Below are 23,889 nucleotides of genomic sequence, written 5' to 3' on the forward strand. Positions count from 1 at the left end.
GAAATATCATGGTCCGATTACTTGTTAGATCAACAAAAATCTAATACTATTATTATTATACAAGTTTGAAAGTTATTTTTTTTTAATTAATTTATTTGATTTTAATATATAAAATTATATATAAACTAGAAGCATTACATTATAGTTTATTAGGTGATTGAAAATAATATGAATACTTTTTATGATAATTTTAGTTGAAATTATAGTTTATATAATTTATTTTGTTAAACAGTTTACCAAACAATTTTAACTTAATTCTAAAAGTTATTATTTTTTATAAAAATTTAATAATAGTTTTTAAGTTAAAAAAAAAACATTAAACCAAACAGGCTCTTATTTCTCAAACTTTTTGTATATTTTGGTAAAGCTATTCCATTCAATTTGACAACAAATTTATGCAAGGGCTTATGGCAAAAAAATTTATATTACAAGAGCTTAAAGTGTGATTATACTTAGAAAACGAAATAGAACGAATGGAAAGTCTCTTATTATGCCCTGTACATTTTCCAAATAGTAGATATGAGCTTGAGTGAACTCTACTTTGACTACAGTGGCTGTTAGTCGAAAGATAGATATATTAGCACGCTTGTTTGATCTGAAAGGTTTTAAGCCAAATAGAAAAAGGCAAAGGACTCTGGAAAACAGTGCCTTTTATTGTATACTGTGTAAGTGTTAAGAGTTACCATGCTCATCATCACTTTTCATACCTGTTGCCTCTTGGTCCAAAAGTTAAGGCTGTGGCTAGCGTGATGCAGCAAGCTCTTGTCTGGTCTCTGGGCTTCGACTGACATATATTAATGCTCTGAAGAACTTTGGGCAGTGTATTTTGATGAGGAAAATGTTCACTTTTTCGTGGTACAGGCTTCAGAATGCAGAATGCTTGAAGCTTGTGAAAGCTGTCTTAAGCACCCACAGCACTTTTAAGCTTGGATTGTTGTTGTTGAAATCTTGATGAATGCAAGCAAGTTCATTGGAAGTCCACACCTCGAAATCACTCCATGCTAAGTACAATACATCTCTCAACCAGAGAAAAATTATTAATATGAAATCAGACATACATACACATGTTTTGTTCTTTTTTTTTTTCTTTTCTTTTCACTATAAGAAGGCCTTATTTATTAAATTTAAGGCTTCTCCGGATAGAATCAATGCATGACCTTATTTATTAAATTTGTATCAACTGCCGTCTGGTGGTGATTTCGGGCTTGGACCATTGGTGTCCACTCTTGAAATGGACTGCCTTCTTGGGCTTGTGTTGTTAGGACTGATTTCGGAATTAATTTACTGAGCTTGAAGCCCACCTAGGATAGCCTCGTCCAATCTTCGGTGTAGGGAGTGATTTTGATTCCATTATTAGCTTAAGGAGCTTCTCAGTAAATTAATTCCGTTACTCTAATTAAATGGCATCATCTGTTTATAGGTGTATCTTGATTTACTTGGCAAAAGTTCCAAGAGAAAAAAAAAAATCAACAAGCACCCGAGAAAGGTTTCATGATACATGAATACATAATAAAATGCATAATACTTAAAAAAACTTCTTAACTATTTAGAAAAACTTAAAATGAGTTTTTTTTTTTTTAAAAATAAATCTTTGTCGTTTTATACTATATAACGGTAACATAACATATTAACATGTCATAATAGATAGTGATATGACATGATGATATAATCACGTGATATTTTCATCCCTTCATGTTAGTAATATATAATCAATAACAGTTAATCAACTATTAGTTATAAAAAAAATTATTTGATTTAAATAAAAATAAATGAATTTGATTGAATATAATAAAATAATAAATTTTATTTAAAATATTTTAAATTGTTTAATTTTTTTTTAAAATATTATATCAAAATAAAATAAAATATTTTATTTTTATCTTCATTGACAGTATATTGGATAATAAAAAATAAAGAATAGAATAGGAGATAAATAGAGAGAAAAAAAGGGATGGAAATAACAGGGTCTTGGCCTTTGCACTCATATGTTTAGTGCAATTACAAAAATCAAATTGATTGAGGCATGTACTGCTGTCTGGTCCAAGGAAGAGTTGTTTAATTAGAGAAAAAGAAAACGATGAGGACAAGGTTCGTAAGCTGAGGCGGTTACTAACTGTCAACAAAATCCACACGTCAGCTTCCCCTTATTCCACCTTCCAACGTTAAAATATTACTTTCTACTCACACTCACACTCTCCCTCTCCATGGAAAGTCCAAGCTACTCTTTCCGATGATGTTTTGGCTCTCCTTCCTTTTCCTACTCTCCATCATCGCCATCAACGACGTCGTGGCGTTAGTAGTTGCCGACGCCAAGAGGATTCCCTCCACCCTTGACGGGCCTTTCGACCCCGTAACCGTCCCTTACGACGTCAGCTTGCGCGGGAACGCCGTCGATTTGCCCGACACCGATCCCCGTGTCCGCCGCCGCGTCAAAGGATTCGAGCCCGAGCAGATTTCGGTCTCTCTTTCCGTTAGTTACGACTCTGTTTGGATCTCATGGGTCACAGGTTGGTCCTCCAAAATCCTCTCTGAATCCGCCATAATTCTTTAAAACCCAAACTTTTTATGTTCTTATTTTTGCGTTTCTTTTCATATTTTAATTTAGCGGCGTCTTTGCTTTATCTCTGCCTTTGTCTCTGTTTTTTTTTTTAATCTATTACTGAGTTAGATATTGGAAATGTTTTGCAGGGGAATTCCAAATTGGTAACAACATAAAGCCTTTAAACCCTAATGCTGTTGCGAGTTTGGTTCGTTATGGGAGGTCAAGGTTTCCACTAACTCATGAAGCCATCGGCTATTCTTTGGTGTATAATCAACTTTACCCGTTTGAGGGCCTTAAGAATTATACTTCTGGGATCATCCACCATGTTCGTCTCACAGGTTTGGTGTAGTGATTGTCTTAGTTTAATTCAGTGTCATATAGATTTCAAATTGAAAGATAGGTCCAATATTTTGGTTCCACTGAATTTTATTTTGTCTGTATAAAGTAGGGACAAAAAAGTGATCATGTTATTTGATGAAATCCATTAATAGGAACAGGTTTAAAATCAAAGAAGGCATAACAAGACAAGCCTAATTAATACTTTTTGGCCTTTTTCTTGTTGCTTTTTGGATTGGTATAGTGTTTACCGGTTGGACAATTTGATGGAGGAGTTGTCTCATCCAATTTACGTTTTCTACAATGCAGTTTGCATTTGAAGTAGCAAGGTTGACTTTAAATGCTATTACTATCCAATTTTTATTTTTATCACATCATTCTGATATGCAAAAACATTTGGGCTCAAGATACTGCATGAGTTCTGCTAAGACACTTGATTAAGGATTCCTGATGACTATTGAAGGCTAGTACTTAATGAAAAGTGATATCTTTTCAAACATTCTACTCTTGAAAAAATATCATATCTTAATGGCTCTTTGCAGGTATTTTTCTCCCCTATTTTTGCTGAATACTTCCCAATTTGATTGCTTATAAGTAACTTAATCTATTGGATTGTCTCCCTCCTAACCTTTTTTATAGAGCCGAAGTTTGAACTTGGTCCTTCTACTATCTCCATTCGGCAATTTTAGTTCCTCTACCTCAATTTTGATGAATATGATTCCTACACTTTTATTAAAAGTTGGTTTAAGGACAATTGACAAGGTTGTCAAGTTTGGCCTTTAACTTGGATGATGTAGCATTTGGGTGATGTTCTAGCATACTGGGTTATTTAATTTTTTGACTATGTAATACATATCAGTTTGGAAAACATCATATTTGATATTAATTAAATAATAATTAATATTTTTTAAATTCTAAGAAAACAATTTCTAGTGTTTTTTTTATAAAAAGTAAAGCTTTTTTTTTTTAAATTAATGTGTGCCATGTGATCAAAAAATTCAAGTTAGTATGTCACATCATAAAAAAAAGCTACGCAGCTGAATTTAACTATGGAAGTTTAACTTCGTTATCAGTTGTCTTTAAATTGACTTTTAATAAAAGTATAAGGATTAAGTTCATTAGAATTGGTTAAGAGAGACTAAAACTGCTGAACTGAGATAGTAGAGGGACCAAATTCAGAGTTCAACCTTTTTATAACCTCAATGAGGACTTTTGATTTGGGTCATTTAATGAGTGTTGTGCTCTTCGTTTTATGTAGGGCTGAAACCTAGTACACTATATTATTATCGATGTGGAGATCCTTCAATATCAGCCATGAGTGATATCTATCACTTCAGGACCCTGCCAACTTCTGGTCCCCGAAGCTACCCAAAGAGAATAGCAGTTGTGGGAGATCTTGGACTAACATATAATACAACTGACACAATTAGTCATTTGACAAGGAACAATCCTGATCTAGTTATATTGGTCGGTGATGTAACTTATGCAAACCTGTACCTCACAAATGGTACTGGCTCAGACTGCTATGATTGCTCATTTCCTGATACTCCAATACATGAGACCTATCAACCTCGTTGGGATTACTGGGGGAGGTCTGATAATGAATTATTACCTTCTGTCTTTTTGTCATCTCCTTCTGTGGTTCTGGCTAGGAGACAGAAGGGTTTGTTGAGTTGCCTTTCATTAAGTCTGAGTTTAATCAAGAAACTGCTGAAGTTTTGTTAATCGGATGTGTCTCTGCAGGTTTATGCAGAGTTTAATTTCTAAAACTCCAATAATGGTGGTAGAAGGAAACCATGAAATAGAGGAGCAAGCTGGGAACCAGAGATTTGTAGCTTACAGTTCTCGGTTTGCATTCCCTTCCAAAGAAAGCGAATCGTCATCCACATTCTACTACTCCTTCAATGCAGGGGGAATACATTTTATCATGCTTGGAGCCTATATTGCTTATAATAAATCAGGCACTACATCTGTCCTTGTATATTCATTCTACACAGCTTTTTCACTATGGTACCAAGGATAGTATTCTGTTACTTTTCAGTTTTGACAGTGCACCTCTTCTTTGAGTAGGTTTCTAAATACCCTCATGATTAATTGCTTATAGGGGATCAGTGGTTTATATAAATTGATGATATGCAAGAATAATATATAGTTTCAAGCATTTAATAACTCTGAAATAAAGCAAGCAGTTATAGAAAGCTTATAGTCTACAATATTAGGGAGCAAACATATTTTAAGAGTGTGTATGTATTGTGTCTAATATGAAGTATAAAATTAATAACTCTCATCTCCCCCTTCCTCCTTCCAAATTATTGTGTTAACCACTTGCTAAGGGATTTGTTTTATTTCTTCTGCAGCGGAGCAATACAAGTGGCTGGAGAGGGACTTAGCTAAGGTTGATAGATCCATGACTCCATGGCTGGTGGCTGCTTGGCACCCACCATGGTACAGTTCGTATAAAGCCCATTATAAAGAGGCAGAATGTATGAGGGTGGAAATGGAAGAACTACTATACAGTTATGGTGTTGACATAGTCCTTAATGGACATGTAAGTGATGAAAACTAACTAATATTATGTTGGTATTGGGGCAATGATTATTCAATTATATTTTCCATATCATTGAGGGACCAAGGTTAACCTTCAAGATGCAAGTAGTTAAACAACATGAAGCATTGGACGGCAAGAACTAATATTGTTTTATTTTAAAGAAAACAGCTCAATTCACAAATAGAATCTGAAGATATAAGTGAATAGGGTTGTTTCTTTCCTTTAGGGCTTATAAGGGGAGTCCACTCTTCTTAAATGTCTATTATTTCCTAGTGATATCAAAATTATATTCTGTTTGAAATGTCACTAGGTTCATGCATACGAGAGGTCCAATCGAGTTTACAATTTTACATTAGATCCATGTGGACCGGTACATATCACAGTAGGAGATGGGGGAAACCGTGAAAAGATGGCAATTGAACATGCTGATGAAACTGGTAACTGTCCAGAGGCATCATCTACTTATGACATGTATATGGGTGGCTTTTGTGCAAAAAATTTCACAAGTGGTCCAGCGGCTGGCAAGTTCTGTTGGGATCGGCAACCTGATTACAGTGCTTTCAGAGAAAGTAGCTTTGGCCATGGGATCCTGGAGGTATCTCTGTGTATTTCTGTCTCTCTTCACGCGTTTGTTCAACAGATGAAGCATCATAGTAAAGTCAATATATTCTGATCTATTAAATTTGAATTTTTTAGTTGCCATGTGCTGTGTTGCGTTATGTATCAATTTTTCTGAAGGCCCTTAGGGAAACTTTGATTTGAAATATGCCAGAGTCATCAACATTGTTATGGTGCCCTTCATCATGTATGTACCTTGTAGGAAAAGTTGTTCTATGCTTATCTCATGAAGTTGCATTGATGGAAAATTTGCAGGCATTGGCTGATATGTAGAAACAAATTTAGATCGGTTAAATGGTGTTGATTTCCCATCATCCTTCCATGTCTTTGATTGGAAATGAGAATTAATACATCAATTGGGGTCAATTTTAAACTGTCATTCAACTCGAATGTCATATAAGACAATTAGATGAAAATGTCACCCAAAATGTTTACATGTTTAAAAATTCAAACGAGTAACAATACTTTTTCTAGTTTCTCTCTTTTGAATTTTATGGTGAGCCTGTGATAGGTATGTTCTGGACTGAATTGCTGTGATCATTAATTGGTTTCAACACATGGATTGTAGGTGAAGAACGAGACTTGGGCCCTATGGACATGGTATCGGAACCAGGACTCAAATACTAAGGTTGGCGATCAAATTTACATAGTGAGGCAACCTGATATTTGTCCTGTGCATCACACGCTACCAAAACGTTGGTTTGCAGACAGTTAAGTGAGGTTAGTACCTTACAAAGGAAATTCATTGTGCTCTTGGTGGGCTTCAGTGAAGATCCAGGTACTTTTGGGCAGATAGAAAATCGGAAAAAAGCAGCTAACAGCTCTCTTGCTCTTGTTCTTTCTCTCCCTCAGTTCTTTCCATGATAGCTATAGTTACATACGATACAGCTCATGGAATGTGTGCAAAGAGAAACAAGAGTCATAATAGTACTTGCAGTTTTCTCCTAAATCACTAACTTTTCTGGACGCTTTGCCCAGAAATGGTGGACAATTGTGCATTATGAGGAACCTTTATATCAGTTTAGAGTACAATACAAACGCAAAAAACCCCAAAATCAACAAACAGAATCTAGCTAAGTGATTGCTTGCTGGTAAAGCCGAAAGCCTACCTAAGCTTTCTTTAATGAAGAGAGTGGCCTCCCCGATAATGGGGCATCATGGTTCATTAATGCACCCCTGGCTTCTCCCAAGTAGCCAAATATATGTAACTTTCTGAGTAGGCTTAGGCTGGTATTATTATGTTTTTTGGTCTACAGACTTGAGTCACATGGTTCTGGCTGATATTGATTCTGAATTTCTGAGGATGCTACAGCCTACAGCTTCTGCCCCACCTCATTAAACATAGTAAAAGGCTTTCCTGAACAGTCATTTTCCGTGCCTTGTGTTAACTCTGCCCGATATTATCATGTCTGCAGGCTGTCGATCATTGATGGTGGCTATCAAGTTTTTCCGGGCTTTTTGTGTCTAACAGTTGCATTTCATTATAAAGGATAACAACCGTTTCTCCTTCAGAAAGTAAGCCTTGATTTTGGTTTCTTTTTTAGAGTAAAGACATAATTATTAAAGAAGTTTACTAAGTTCATTGGCGCTTTCTTGCTGCGGTGCCGTTAGTACTATTTATTTACACCTTATTGCTTTTATTTGTTTGCTTTTATATTCGAGAAATTAGTAATACAAAATAAAATATATTTAACAGCTAAAGCTTAGCAAGTTTACCGACTGTGGCTAAAACAAAATGATTGAATTGAGAGAATGTTAAAGTCATTATCATCACCATTGCTTCTTTAATCAAATGAAAGGGATTTAAATTTAAATTTTTGAAATAAGAAAATATGTGTATTTATTATTAAACCAAATGTTCACCATGATCATCCTTGTTAATTAAAAGTATAATATCTAAATTTTTTTATTTTTTTATTATATTTAATTAAATTTTTATATTTTTATTTTAGATTAAATAAATTTTTATAATTAACGGTTGATTGTCATTATTTAAAATGTCACTTAGTTTTTTATGTCAACATGATATTGAAGTGACATGTATTGACTTATCATATTAAATAGTAACGTGACATGTTGATATGATATGATATTTTTAATTTTTTAAGTAAGTGTTATGTAAATATAAAATAACATATATCAATGTCTATTCGATAAAAATAAAAATAAAAGACTTGATAAAAAAATAAAATCATATTTGAATCTTTTCAAACAGTGTAAGAACTTTTTAAAAGATTATGTCTTAATTAAAATCTGTTAAGAAATTGATCCAAATAAAAAGATGCGTTAAGAAGTTGAACGCCCGAAGAAAGAAAATATTTGAAATTTAGAAAAGTCCTTAATTGCTTCACCATCTCAGAGTTCTGAACAACTTTTGCGTAATGAATAGAGATGACATCATAGATATGACTTGTTAAACGTTTCTCAGAGTATTTATGTATATCGCTGACTTTTTTTTATGGTTTTATCCACGGTTGTAGGTGCTGGAGCATTTAATTTAATTTAACGTATAACAAAGTTAACGTATGTTTGAAATTTTTAATATCTTTAAATAAAAATAAATTATTTAAAAGTCTATTACAAAGGTTGTAGACATTTGACTGCTACTTCTGAACAGAAGAGAGGGTCCTTTCCCTCTAAACTTGCGCGCAAAGTAGATAAGACATGATGAGCCTTGACCGCACGCATTAAAGCATCCGTTAGCTTTAACTTTTTAGCGAACCATCTCTATTCTCTTGCATGCGTCAACAAAACTGAACTAAAAAATAAAAAAGGGTCTGTTCATGCTCATTTGCCGCTGCGATCAACACTTATTTCTTTCAAAAAGAATAAAGTTGGCATTAGATTTGCAGATTTGGTGTGTCCGTTTGGCTACTCTTTAACAATCGTTCCAAGCCTCGAGGATGGAAGGTGGTGGTTGAACTGTGGAGCTTCATTTTTATATTTAAAAAATAATTTATTAGTTTATATTTTTAATATTATGTTGAAATGATTTCTTTATCAATATTTTTATTAAGTTTAAATTTTTTTTATACGAGAAAAAATAATCAACAAATAACGATTACATCATTCTAATCTAACTTATTCCTAACTTATCAACAAAAATATAGCATAGAATCCCCGATGGAGGAAGATCAAAATTATGGAGGTTTATAAGAAGGTTGTCATGATGTGTGGACAACCAGTCGGTACATTGATTGACTTCATGATGAACGTGAATAATTGAACATTCTCATTTACGATGAATCAATTCCTTGATGTCCCTTAACAAATGAGAATTTGAGTCCAAATTTGATAAAGGATTTGCAATTTTTTGCAGTACAAGCAAAGAATCTGACTTAACTATAATCTTTCTAAACCCTCTGTTCCAATAGCAACAATCCAAGAAAAAACGCCCACATTTCAATAGTCAAAGAATGTGAGATATTGAATTTATATGTAAAACTTGCAATCCAACCTCCGTTAGCATCTCAAATTATCCCTCTCATTGCAGCCAAGCCATATTGTCCCTTAGCACTTCCGCGATATTCAACTTAACCTAATCTTCAGGTGGTGTCTTCCAAGAAATCGTTAGTTCATCCTTCAAACGCATTTCATTTCTTCATAAGACATCCCAAGCTTCTTTAGCCTTTGTTCGGATCCGTTGACTGGCATTTGCAAGCAAAGTAAAGGTGTCCTTAAAGAGACTTAGATTGCGCCAATACCAAATCATTCATAGCGCATAAGCAAATACTACACTCCATAGAATACCATCCCATAATAACCCACTGGACAGATTCTCCAATAGTCAAGATTTTAAATCTAAGTGAAAGAAAATACTAGAAGCTAGTGCTAGATGAATCTGTAGCCATAAATTCTTGGACTTTCAACAATCCCTTAGCGCGTGTAAAGACGTTTTTGTACACTTACCACACCGCCTACAGCGCACTGTAAGATAACCAACTTCCAAATTTAGCATCCAGAAGCCAACATCCTCTATTTAGGAAGAAGGATCAATTTGTTTTACCAGAATCTTGAGTACGGTATGCTGCGGTAACAGTTGTAATAAATAATTTAAATCCTAACCACCAAACTCATTGCAGAAACTAGCAACAAGAAGGTCTAACTCCATTTTTGTAACGTTTCTTATGGCTAGTTCAAGTAAAGGACCATTGTTAACCCAGATGTCAATCCAGAATTTTGCATTATGTCCATTGTTAATATTCAAACCAAGACCCTGTCACAGCACATTTCTGCTTTTTAACACATTTCTCCACACATGAGATTCCACAAGCTTCACAAGAATTGAAACAAAATCATGATCTTTCAGATACTTTTTCTTCAAAATCTCAACCCATAGATAGTCTTTTCCCTTCCATCCTAGTTTTACTAGAAGGGCAAAGTTCGTCTTTTTTGGCAACCCTAATCTGCAAACCACCATAATTTTTAGGCAGGCATAGCTTCTCTCAACTTAAGGCATGGCATTTTTGAATCCCACCCAATTGTCCCCAGCTAAAGTTCCTGTTAAGTCTATTAATTTCTTAAGACACATGGTTGGACAACAACGTGGTTTGCATCAAATAAGCAGCCATTGTGTTGGTAACAAACTTAACCAAAGCTATGTGACCTGCCATAGAAAGAAATTTGTTGCTCCAATTTTCCAGTTTTTTCTTGATTTTATTAATTATCAGTATATGTAGTCTAATAATTTTGCCATGGATCATAAGAGTACATAGATATTTGCCAAAATGCTTTGTTAATGGAATTTTAGCAATATCACTTAGGCATTTAGCTCGTGATTGTTTTACATTAGGTGAAACTAGCATTCGAGACTTTGCTAGACTTACATTTTGACCTAAAGCCGAGCAAAATTTGTCCAAGACTCACATCATTATGTTTAATTGAGGTTTGGTGGCCACTCCAAAGAGCATAAGATCATCCGCGAGATAAAAGAGTACCTCTCATCATCATGCATAGTGGTTTCCAATTCCCCAATTCCACTTCATGATTGATTGACTGTGACAATTTTTCAATACACAGAACAAAAAGATAAGGTGATAATGGATCACCTTGCCTTATTCCCTTGGTTGGGAGAAAAGAGCCTGTATAGTGACCATTCCAAATAACAGAAAAAGGGGGCAATTTAACAACGAACATCATCAAAGGAATTCAAGAGTCAGGAAAACCAATTTCTGTCAAAATCGCTTATATAAAACTCCATTGAATTCTGTCGTAAGCCCTCTTTAGATCAATATTGATAGCAATAACACCTTTTTTCTTTTCATGAGTCTCATCGTATGAATTGCTTCTTGCACCATAATGATATTATCTGTTGCATGTCGACTTGGGCTGAAACTACATTGTGTCCTGTTTACAATACCATCCAAAAAAGGTTTCAATCTATCAACCAATATTTTGCTTTTAGGGGCATCGTGCATAGGCTAATGGCCTAAACTACGATATTGATTCTGGATACTCTACTTTAGGAATCAAAGTTATGATTAATTTTAGTCGAGAAAGAGCCTAAATTAAAAGATCTCTACCAAACTTTTGAATTTATGGGCCTGCCACATTCCAATTTTTTTTTATAGAAGCTTGCTAGAAAGCCATCATAACTAGGGCATTTATTAGGATCCATATCAAACAGAGCTGCTTTGATTTTTTAATCACTCAAAGGTTTTGATAACTCTTGGGTGGTGCTTTCATCTATCTACCAAGTCGAATTGACAGGTAATTGGTTTAGTACTCCATCATCTGTATATAGCTTCAAATAAAAGTTTGTTACCCATTGCTGTAAATCGAAGAGGTCATACCACCAAGAACCTTTATCATTTTTTAAAGCTGTGATCTTTTCCATTCTTTGCCTTCCTTTAACCACTAAGTGAGAGAATTTGGAATTCCCACCCTCATATTTAAGCCAATCAATCTTGGCTTTCTGTTGCCGCAACAGTTCCTCCTAGTATAAAAGAAGATTATATTCCTCAACCATGAGTTCTTCAAGATTCTACAAGAAATTATTTTAACCTCTATCTAAAGCTTTTGAATTCCTTTCAAATGAGCTTAAACTCATCTTTTCCATTTATGGATATTTCCAAAGACTTTGTTTTTCCATTTGGTTAACACCTTAGCAAAAAGCTTGAAGCTATTGATAATGTTGCTATCAATAACACTCCAATTTCTGCTAACAAATTTTGCAAAATTAGGATGGGTCATCCATACCTTTTCAAAACGGTAATGTTTTTATGATGCAAAGTTCAATGATAATTGTTGACAATGAACAAGCACAAGGTGGTGACCGAAGTGGGTTTGAGGTAAAATTAACACCTTTAAATGCGAAAATAAAAAATTCCAACCCTGGCTGGCTAATGCTCAGCCCAACCGGCTCTTGTTGTTCCCATACTGTCACTTTTTCTCCTCCATGTAAATTTCGGTCCATTTGCCCCTAGGTCTGACAGGCTACATCTTCACATACAATTTAACATCTGGTTGCAACAGCTGCAGTTAACTCCCACTCTTCTAAACTTTTCATCTGGATAAATTACTTGATTGAAATCCCCTAAAACTAACCCAGGCATGCTATGACCTGAGCTAGCTAGTGATAGAGATTTCCATAGTTGGCTTCTCTCATCATGGATAGAACTTCCATAAATTAGAGTCAATAACCATTGCTCTTTATTAAAATCAATCATCCAGTGAATCAGTTAAGATTAGTATGCTAAAACCTCCACGTCAACAACAGTTGTCTCCCATAAAATCCATATACATTTTGAGAACCCTTCAACCTCAACTTAAAAAAAATTTGGGAGTCCAAGCCTCTTACAAATTTTATCTTCTTTCTCATCAAAAAATTGTGGTTTCAAAATGATCAGAATCTTCAAATCATGCAGCTGGATTAGATTCTTGATATTTCGAACACTTCTCTGAAAGGCCGCACCTCTCACATTACAACTAAGTATGTTAAACATAAATGAAAAAGATAGATAAATCAGTAACCAAATTATTAAAAGAAAAGCTACAAATTAAACCTGCATTAAGTCCAAACCAGCTACCCCCCCATCCATGGATGACTGAATAGGAGCAGTATTCTTCACACTATCATCATCAACTTCCATGATCTCATTATCTTTTTCTTGTGTTGCACCATTATAACCAATGCCTAAATTCCCTTGTTTTCCTTTATGCCATGTAAGAGAAAGAGAGTTGGGTTTAGTATGGTTATCCTGTTGTTGAACAATTGTGTGGGGCTTAATCATTGAAATCTGTGTTTTCTCTTTCCCTGGGACCATATTAATTCCTTTTGATGACATCAAATTGTTCTTCTTATTATCACTCTCTACTTACTTTGAATTTTGGTTTGAAGAAGCTATTCACACTAAACCCCTACCGCTATTTTTCTCCTTCTTACTTGCTAAGGCTCCTCTATTCAACACAATAGTTGAAGCTTGAAGATTTTGTTTTATCACATTTTTATCGTGATGGACCATTTAGGTTTTCATGAGATTAGCTATTGAGGGCTTTGGAACATGATGCTCCATTGTCTCTAGAATGGCTTCATCTTCACCTTGAGTTGTGCTATCATCTTCAAGTATATAGAACCATGACCCTACTTTGGCTAGTCTTCTGATGTTTCAATTTGTATAGAAGTTTTACCTTTATTTTTCAATTCTCTATCTATCGTGGTTGCTATCTCTTGTAATTCTTCTTTGCAACCATCCATGGGCTATAACGAGATGACTCATAGTCCTTCTTTAGGGTTTTTTTTTTCTTTTCATCCATCTTTAAAGCTTGTTCCTCGAAGTGGCCTTCCTCCTCTTTTTGCTTCACCATACAACCCTCTAGACTATGCTTGAATTTTTCATAATGGAAGCAAACCATCTTAAGGCCTTCATACTTTGCTATTTGCCATCTATTACCTATGAAAATTTGTGGAATAAATGGTTTAATCAAGTTAAGTTCCACAGACATCCTTGAAAATTTTCCTTTTGTTGCAAAAGGATGTAGCTCGGTCCACGCTAAAAGTTTTCCCCGACACATCTCTTATTTTTTCAAGAACTCCTCAATCATAGAATTCTAGTGGCATGCTTGGCAAACGGATCCATGCAGTCGCAGAATCTATTGTAGCTTCATCAGAGCGAAACTCAGGTGTCCATTTACAAATGGTTAAATAATGATCTGTGATTAACCAAGAGCCTTCAAGTAGAACATGATTGTAGTTTGACTTCTTACTAAAGTGAAAACAGTAATATCGATTATCTAGATCCACCGTTTAAAACACACCTACTAGGGACCATAGCTATCTTACACAATTACCTAAAAACGTATAGCTGATGGCTCTCCCCAATAACTTGACAATGAGCGTGTGTTTCCATGGCTTCCCGATCTTTATTTTTTCCTCTTTGGACAATCTTATATTCGATTCCTTAATGGCGACTTCATTAGAATCATCCTCATTAGAAAAATTTTCCTATTCACCATGCATAAACATATTCCTATAGGACGTTTTGAATGGTCTTTCATTGACCATAAAGGGTGCAGGTTCGATGGTGATATGGGGAGAATCTTGGGAAGTAATGCCAGTCGCTCTACCCCTCATTCTCTTTAGCCCTACTTTTGGCATAAGGTTAGTCGCCAACTTAACAACCAATGGTGGGGGAACTTCGGTTGGTTACACTTTCATAGGCCGCCACAGATTAGGGTTTTCCACATTAAGCGTACTTTAGTGAGAAATCCTAATCAATGACCAATGCACCCCTGAATTTTTTTTCCCCTGATTTTTTTTACAAAAAAAATAATAGCAATTTTTAAAATTAATAAAAAGTAAAATTATCTTTTTAATATTATCACGTCATTAGATTAACGAAAACATTAATAGTTCACTAAAGGCTAGACTTTTGTGTCTAGTGAAAGATATTTTTTTAGGATGAAGTATCCATTTCAAAAACTAATAGACAAATTTTGATTAAAACTTAGAAAGTGGGGGTATTTTACCTTATTATTGTGAGACCTTGTCAAGCTCGATTAAAAGACGGTATTGTACCGAGTGGTACAACTAAGTTAAATCGAGCCTTAAACTAGTTCAAATAGAAATTTTAAGAGAAATTTGAAAATTTTGAAACCCACAAAATGGCTTAGAATAGTGATTCGGAGTTCAAGGTCCAGTTTGGAGTCCATCAGGAAAATTGAATGATTAGGGATAAAACAATCGTTTTACCATTTGATGATAAAATGGAGATTTTTAGCTAAGATTTGATCACATTTGACCAAGAATAATTATATGAAATATAATTATGATTATTGGAGTATAAAATGATGTTTAACAGTGAAAAATTATGATTCTCGGTATTTTTGGAGCACAAGAGTAAAATAGTAATCTTGCCACTAGAGGACTAAACGGGAATTTTTATAAAACGATTTTTACCCCATTTGGTTAATATTGATCAATATTAGTGTTATTTGAGGTTGAAAAGTAGAAATAATGTGATTTCGGTACATTTCGGAGTATAGGGGTAAAATCGTAATTTTTTCGTCTCGGGGGCAACTCGATAAATTTTTCACCCCAGCACTTGTTAAGACCAGGGGATTTTAATTGTGGTAGGATTGGATAAATAACAGAATATTTGTGGTGAAAAATTAAGAAAAAAAAGTCAAAAAGTTAAAAAAAATTGGGCCAACAAGCATGTGACACGTGACATGCTTGATTATTTTATTATTTTTTATAGAAATCAGCCCATTAAATCCCCAATTCTCTCACCATATTTGGCCTAGGCAACCAGCAACAAGAACAAAGGAAGAACAAAGAGAAAAACAAGAAAACCTAAGTGGAAATTCAAAGAAAAAGTGAAGAAATCAAGGAAACAAGTAAGGTAAGTTAAAATTTCTTTAATTCTCCTTGATACCTAGCTTACCCATGCTTTTATTCTTGATTTTCATGGTTGAATATTGAGTTATCATGATGAATTCAATTATGAAAAATGGGTATGGAAGAGGAATTGTTGTTGGAATAATTTGATTTTAGACTATATTAGTGTTTAGGGATAGTTAAGCATGGTTATGAATAAAAATACAAAAGAAATATTCAATTTTCTCTAGGGTTCCTTGTTGGTCGAACCATGAGGGTTGAATATCAATGGGGGATTGTTTTTATTTCAAGGAAAATGGCTTGGAAAATGATGAATTAAGGTGAGACGGTTATGTAGAAAAAAATTTCGATGCTAGTGCACCAAATGACCGAATTTTTTTATAAGGAACTGTGAGGATTCTAATGCTGAATTTGGCTTTATTTAAATGGTATGTGGTAAATTAAGGTATTAGAGGAGAAATGGATTAATTTGGAGGTGATTTGGACACAATCGCTAATTAATCGGTGATCAGTCGTATTTAATCAATACCGCGATTAAGCGGTAATCGGACATATTTTTGCATTTACATATCAAGCATTAGTAATTTAAATTAGTTTATATCAATTTAGGGACAATATAGTAAATTTCTTAACTTTGTTATTTGTCAAGGTAGTGAGACGTCCGAAAAAGGCAAAGGAATTGCGCCTGAGGACTATTAGTCCGAGTGCACTCGGAATCTGGATTTTCGATATCGGTGAGTGGACTTGCATTTCAAACTTGTTTTGGGGAATATGAAAGATTCTATCCAACTTGTCTTAGAAAATGTACCTTGGGAACAAGCTTTTGTTAAATGGTTTGATGTTGTGATATGTGATTGCTATGAATTCATGCATCATTGCAATATGATGATGATATATATATATATATATATATATGTGTGTGTGTGTGTGTGTGTGTGTGTGTGTGTGTGTGTGTGTGTGTGTGTGTGTGTGTGTGTGTGTGTGTGTGTGTGTGTGTGTGTTGTGCATGATGAATGATATTGTGTATAATGACTGTAACCGTGTGTGTGCACTATATGGGAAGAATTAAGTTGGTATAAGAGTAAAGAGTTTTACTCGATCCCTAGGAACTCTAACGCGTGAACAGGACTAGGGACTTATAGAGGAAAGGGCTACCCAAAGAGGTGGAGCCGCCCTATGAGTGCTCTGATAGGTACCGTTTGTCACCTCCGTAGTGAAGGGGTTGAGTGGTATGTCCCTCTTTAGTGACAAACTTGGTATCAGAGCCCCATTTTATGGTGGCGTGAGAGGTGGATGATGATAGTGCCCGTGTGCACGATGTGGGGGGATGTACACGATTGCACTAATTGTGCACGATGTGGGGAGATGTACATGAACCGGGTGTGATTATGATAATATTGATGTTTGTCTATCTAATTATGCATATCTAGACTTATGAAATGAAAGCTCATGAATGTGATATATGGTTGACATATATGTGAAATTTGATACTTTGCACTTTGAGAATTTTCATTAGTTTTATGTTGACTTTGTTGGTTTAGTAGGGTGGCTTTTTTGTTGAGTGAAGGGAAACTTTTCTCTTGTTGCTCTGTTTCGCTGCAGCGAGAAACTCTCGAGTTTTGAGGGCCTTCACCATAACTGGTTCTCGCTACAGCGAGAAACTTTCTGTCCATTTTGCTAACTTGTAGGTTTTTGTCATATTTCCCATTTCTTTGGTACCATAGTTAAGCATAAATTTTTGTAAAGTGATTTACTCATGTAGGGTTTACATGAGGAGTTTAAATGAGCTAAAACAATTGCATGGTTTTGAGAAAATGAATGCATCATGATTTCGATAAACATTCCTTATGGTATGCTTGTTCCCTTCTTGTTCCCTTCTTGTTCACTCACTGAGTATTGTACTCACGTTTTATAAAAATTCATATTTTCAGATCAGGTGACTGCTGAACCCTAGATCGAGGAGTCCCCGTAGTGCATCTCCTGGGTATGTGTCTCGCATTCGATAGTAATCCCTTTTATTGTAAATATCTCCGCTGGAAGTCACGGGTCTTTTTGTATTATGAATACAATCTAACAATGTGAATATGTGTATGCAATGTAAATTGCTAAATACATGACTGATATAGTGCATGTATATTATTATAGATAATGTCATTTTGTTTTGGCTATGTTCACACACGGAAAAAGGTGTGTGTGTGTATGCATGATATGATAAATTTGTTAAGCAAAGATAAATGGATAGGCTTGCTTGGGCTTAGTGAGCTATACTCTTTGAGCTCATGTGTCGGTCATGGCTCAAGAAATTGGGTCGTGACAATTATTTACTCCAATTAGTTTGTTAAATAAATCTTTAGTAGTATGTAAGACTTGATAGGAAAACTAAAACAGTTTAGTAAACCCAAACTAGTTGGGGTTGGTTTGATTTTGCTACATTGAACCTTTGAAGGATCTTAAATAGTTTTTGTTAAAGAGGTTTTTCCTGCACTGCAGGCATACCCTTACGAGACTTGAGAGTCATGTTAAATCAACAAAATGTGAAGGTGGGTTCAAACATAAGAATTGCTTAATATTAAGATATTAAATATGGATCCAACGTGAACATATCGAAGCTAGTCTACTAGTCTAGTATGTAAATTCCATTACATTCATGTGAAGAAAACAGTAGTAGCATTTCCCTATACAAATTATGAAGCCCCATTACAGCTTCAATTCTAGTTTTCAGTACGGATTTGACAATTTTTTTATGAGATGGATGCTGATCGCTGAATGACTATACAAGCTTTTCTATTGTAATCACTGTGTGCTAGTTAATAACACAAGACAAGGGAGCTTTCAACTTCCCCTTCTTTCTCTTTTACTCACCTTCAGATGCAAAAACCATTCCAAGCTTCTCTCTCATGCTGAGTTTCTTTCAAAATATAAAGAAGCCATCAGCCCCACTGGGTCCAGCTGCACCTTTCCACATGCAGACAAGAAAATAATACCAGTACCAATACCCAGTTCCCCTTCCAGCTCCATCCACAAATGTTTCTTGTTAGCCCAAAAAGATGCAAATTCCCTGTCTGGGACCTGGGTCAGGGTCATCATCATGAATCAACCACTCAACAATTATAACCATTCATTGCAATCCCAGAAGCGACAACTCTTTGCTTATTTACCATCTCAAAAATTAAACAAAAACCAACCAAAGAAGAGGATGAACTATCGTTTACACAATTTCTCCACAATCAGAGATTGGGAAAAGAAAGAATTAAAATACAAATATCAAATTATCAAAAGATATCAAGAATTTCCAAGATGAAGCCATTGCACAGTGGGCAGTTCCCTCGCTGGACCCAAAGCTCCCTTGAACAAAGCCGACAAAACGTATGCCCACATGGAATAAACGCCGCACCTTTATGCCTAACCATGCACACGCAACACGTGTACTCGATCCCACCGCTCGCTGCCGCTACTTCCTCCTCCCCCTCCTCCTCCTCCTCCTCTTCCTCGTCGTAATCGTCGTCGTCGTCGCCCATCGTGTATCTCGATCCCGTTTCCTCCAACAAATCCATCAATGACATCCTCACCGGCTCCTCAGCCGCAACAGTTGGAGCCTCGTTGTTCTCTACCGCTGCTTGTTCCGCTGCAGCAGCTGCGGCAGCCGCTTCGGCTGCTTCCTGTGCAGCCACCGCTTCTCTCGCAGATAATGCCCTCTCCTCCGCCAATGCCGCTCCCAGCCGATGCGTTCCATCACGCGCCTCCGGAGAGTTATCTTCGCTACTGTTGTCATCGTCGTACGAGGCAGTGTTCGAGGAAGGAAAACGGGTCGAACGATGGCGGGCAATTTGCGGCCTGAAGCTTCTGGACGGTGGAGCATCGCTCGGCATGCTGACATCGGCCGAATCATCGTGATCGGTCTGAAACAGATTGTTTCCGAACCGAACCGAACTCCTTCGCGCCAATTGCAACCGAGAATTCATAACCGTAGGGTCAGAAACCGGGGCACGTTCACCTCCATCCTCAACACGGGTGGAATCAGCGGAGTTAGAAGCGAAAGAACCGCGTCGCGAGAAGTGCGATCTGTTACCATGAACGTTAACATCGGAAGCCGGGATATGAACGGAGGAGGTCCAAGCAGCACCCGCTCGCTTGAGGCGGAGCTTGTCCCGAAACGTTTTCCAACTCTTCTTGTCTTTGGTGGGCCCATCCTCTCGAATGATATCCAGAAGCGTACGGTTCTGAGTTGGCGGTGGTTCAGGGCGCTTGGCGTTTCCCAAGATGGCGTCGAGAGTTAAACCGGCCAGAGCGTTCCGACCGTCGTCAACCGCTGACATCTGCTCAAAAAGTGTAAGCCGCCGGTTACTACTTTCCATCGCATTACAGTTAAAAAGAATTTGAATAGTCTGGCATTAGCAATATAAAATTTATGGGGAAAATAAAAAAAAAAAGGATGGAGGAAAGTTGCTAGATGTCTTGGAAATCACAGAGGAAGAGAAAACGGGGGAGTTGACGTGGTTTATAGCTTAGAGAGAAGAGAGGTATCTGTGGTAAATTAAGCCTGGAAATCATGATTAAAAAAAGAATATAAAATTAAATAAACATCGGATACCTTAGGTTGGCGTGGCACTTTGTAGGGTTGTACACAAATTCTGGGTGAAAATTTTTTCACAGCGTTTGATTTACTTACCTGCAAAATAAATATACCACGCAGTAAAATAGATTTTTATATTTTATTTATATTCATAAAATGAGACAACAATCTCATTTTCTCTTCTTTTATCCCAAACCAAATAACCGTAAAAGGAGAAGAATGATTGAACAGAAGAGATAAGACGGAGGGCCACGCACCAAAAGCACTTCCTTTGTCCATGCGTCCTTTTTTGCTTTTGCTTTCTCTTTTTATGCTTCGGGTTTCTTTTTCTTTGTTTTTTTTGTTTTTCTGTTTTCTCTGGGGAGAGAAAGAGGAGGGAGAGAGTTTCCAGTGTTGAGCGAGTCTTAAGGGGAACATGCGGGTCCCTTTATTTTATTTCCTTGCCTTGCGGGAATTCCACTTTTAATACTTATGATGGCGTTTGTAAAATTTTTAGGTTAATTGGGTATTTATATATATATATATATATATTTAAAATTAAAGTTTTTCATAATATCCAAACATGATTGGTAAATGATCGAATTTCTTTCTTTTAAATGAAAAAAATTAAAGATTTTTATTACAAAAAATTAATTATATATTTAAAATATATAAAGAGCATGAAATTTAACAGTAGAATTAATAATATAAAATTTAAAGTAAAAGTAAATAAGTTTTAATCCTTTTTCAATTAAATTTTATATGCAAAATGAATGATTGCGGTTTATGTCTTATTAGTATTTAAAAATTTTCATGTTATTATATGATGAATATCACGTCAATAATGTTAACGGAAAAATAACTATTAGTTGTGATCGTTGCTTGAGGTGCAACGTTGAGGAGATAGAAACACAAGAATTATTATCGGCGGCCGCAAGCACAAATTGAATACGGCAATTGATTAAGAGAGACGGGCGTTGGCTGGCTAGCTGCCAAAACCTAAAAACCATTGTGTTGAGACCATCTTTGCATGTACTCCATGACTGCCTTCCAATCATTTCATTAACATTACTTGCCTGGCACTAGCAAAAATTTACCCACTTTCTTTAAATGCGACTTAACAGCAAAATTTTATCAACTTAATAGCCATTGGCAGGTTCCTTACGGATACGCCAATTTCATTTTACATGTAGCTGTCAAATATGAATCTAATATGCATGTATAAATACAACAAAGAATTGATTATATATATAGGTGAGAATTGTTCACCATCAGTTGACTCGACACCATCTGTTATCTTTATCTAATATTTATGAGCTCACATGTATAATTTAATAGCTTCATGGACCACCACGTATTCCTAATATTCTTTTGTTCTTTTTTATTATTATATGGTGGGAGCGGTCACCTATAAGTTTTGTAGCCCATTTGCAAGTTTTTTTCGGTAAACCAATTGCAGCGACTGCTTATAAAATTAATAATAGAATCTATAACATCTCTTCTTCAATGCTAAGAACATAATTTCTTCATTCGAATATCTTTCATTGTCTAATTAAATAAAAAATAAAATTAGGATTTATCTAAAATTAATTGCTCCTGTGTGAATTTTAGCCCTTTTAATATTGGAATGTGTAAAGGGTTTTTTTATGAAAAGAAAAGGAAGTGTTGCAAATAAGTAAAAAAAATATGTATCGAAGGCGATGGAGAGGGAAATTGAAGTGATTTCTAAAGTACTGAGTATCCTGGTAGGTGAAAAATTAGTGAATATAAAAGAATTAGAGAGAAGCTTGGGAAAAGGTTCACCCAAATGAATTGAGAAGCTCTCATCTAGTGTCAATTGAGGCCGTTACTCAAGAATAGACTTTAATGCATGAAATGAATAATATTATTAAAAAGAGCTTTAATGTACATTACAGGGTAAGAGAGAAAATGTATACGTGAAAATGTACAAGAGAATAAGATAAGAGAAAAAGGTGTATGTGAACAGGTATGAGAGAACAATGTAAGGATGAGAGGGAAAAACACTTGTATTTGAAAATGATACAAGAGAATAAGGTACGAGAGAGAGACACTTGTACTTCAAGAAAATATTAAGAGAAAGACCTCTTAACTATCTTCATATCTAAGTCACAAAGGTAAACTCTTTGAAACATCTTAAGGTGAAAGTAAACTAAGAATTCTACCACTTATTTTGGGTTGCTTTCATTGCTATCCACGTGAAGTAGTTGTTTTACGCAAAGTAGTTGTTCCACATGAAGTAATGCTTCACTTACTTTAGTTGTTCCGTGTGAAATAATACTTCATTTTTTTTAATAATTGAGAAAAGAGGGATTCGAATCCTACTCTTTATATAAGGGGATCATGCACCAACCAATGAATCAAATGCTTGAGTGCGAAATAGTACTTCACTTGTTTTAATTATTCTCATTATTTTTTGTATAATATTACGCTGTAAAACAACTCCTAAAGAGAATAGGTTACAAAAGATATCATAAGTTGGTCTAACTCTTTTGATCATTTTGAGTTGAATGGAGCAACCAATTGGGTTGTAGTGATGTCTCGCAAAAAGATGCACCTTTTTGAATTAGGTGGCTTTACCTTTCCTTCTTTTGGTTACTTATTTCGCTATGTAATGAAAAAAGGGAAAAGAAAAAGTCATCGTACATATGATATACATATGAAGATAAATTATTAAAAAGTAGGAAAAATCTTAAATTTTACATCGTGCTTTTGTAAGATATGTACTTGGTTTGATAAATTACAAAAAACCATAGTTTTACTTGTAATTTGGAAAATTATAGAAAAGTATATGAAAAACTTATAAATTTTTTCGATTATTTTTCAAAAAATTTACAAAAAGTATGGAAAACTTATTATAAAAGTGCTTTTTTTCGTTTGTAATTTTTACTTTTGTTTTAGCAAATTTCAAAAAGGTATTTAAAATTTATTAAAACGTTATCCTTTTTAGTAATTTACCTTTTCATTTGGCAAATTACAAATATATATAAAATACTCATAAATTTATTTATTTTTTTATAACTTTCCTTTTGATTTGGTAAATTATAAAAAGATATAACAAAAAACTTTTTAAAATATGATTTTCTTTTTCATAATTTGCCATAAAACAAGGAAGGTAAGATAAAAAGCCTTCCAATTTTATATATTTATAAATATTTTCTATATCACATTGTCATGATTCGAACTCGGGAGTCATGATTGGTGCAAAGGTATGATAAGAAGGTCTCACTTAGTCCAAACAAACCTCAAATCATATGAATCCAAATACTCAAATCACATCATGGGACGTATCACCATGGAATCATATACAATGCATGTATACTAATATTTATATCAAATATCAACATCTATCAATTTGCATGGCCTCATGCTCAAAGTGCAAAAGCAAATACAAATCTAACATTCAATGTAAGCCATCTTATGACAACCCAAACTAT

The 23,889-nt window shown here is 35.0% G+C and overlaps 2 protein-coding genes across 5 annotated transcripts; one reads left to right on the plus strand and one right to left on the minus strand.

Annotated features, from left to right (window-relative positions):
* Positions 1-2,092: 2,092 nt before the first annotated feature.
* On the plus strand, positions 2,093-7,668 carry LOC18612771 (purple acid phosphatase 15). Of its 4 annotated transcripts, none has more exons than XR_016028344.1 (8): positions 2,093-2,507; positions 2,689-2,880; positions 4,137-4,470; positions 4,622-4,839; positions 5,236-5,426; positions 5,737-6,079; positions 6,613-6,764; positions 7,460-7,668. XR_016028344.1 is itself a non-coding variant. In XM_007049693.3 (8 exons), exons 1-7 carry the CDS (start codon positions 2,231-2,233, stop codon positions 6,757-6,759), a joined length of 1,644 nt encoding a protein of 547 aa, XP_007049755.3. In that variant the 5' UTR covers positions 2,098-2,230; the 3' UTR covers positions 6,760-6,764; positions 7,460-7,668. The 4 variants fall into 4 exon arrangements, 3 of the variants coding, with proteins under 3 accessions (XP_007049756.3, XP_007049755.3, XP_017969622.2); XM_007049693.3 differs by having other exon boundaries at positions 2,098-2,507; positions 5,737-6,021; XM_007049694.3 differs by having other exon boundaries at positions 6,613-7,668.
* A 10,827-nt stretch (positions 7,669-18,495) lies between these two features.
* On the minus strand, positions 18,496-20,416 carry LOC18612772 (uncharacterized). The gene has a single exon (XM_018114339.2). It carries the CDS (start codon positions 20,235-20,237, stop codon positions 19,155-19,157), a length of 1,083 nt encoding a protein of 360 aa, XP_017969828.2. The 5' UTR covers positions 20,238-20,416; the 3' UTR covers positions 18,496-19,154.
* Between the last annotated feature and the right edge of the window lie 3,473 nt (positions 20,417-23,889).

This window comes from Theobroma cacao, chromosome 1, assembly GCF_053813885.1.
Source record: "Theobroma cacao isolate CCN51 chromosome 1, ASM5381388v1, whole genome shotgun sequence".
NCBI classification, from domain to species: Eukaryota; Viridiplantae; Streptophyta; class Magnoliopsida; order Malvales; family Malvaceae; genus Theobroma; species Theobroma cacao.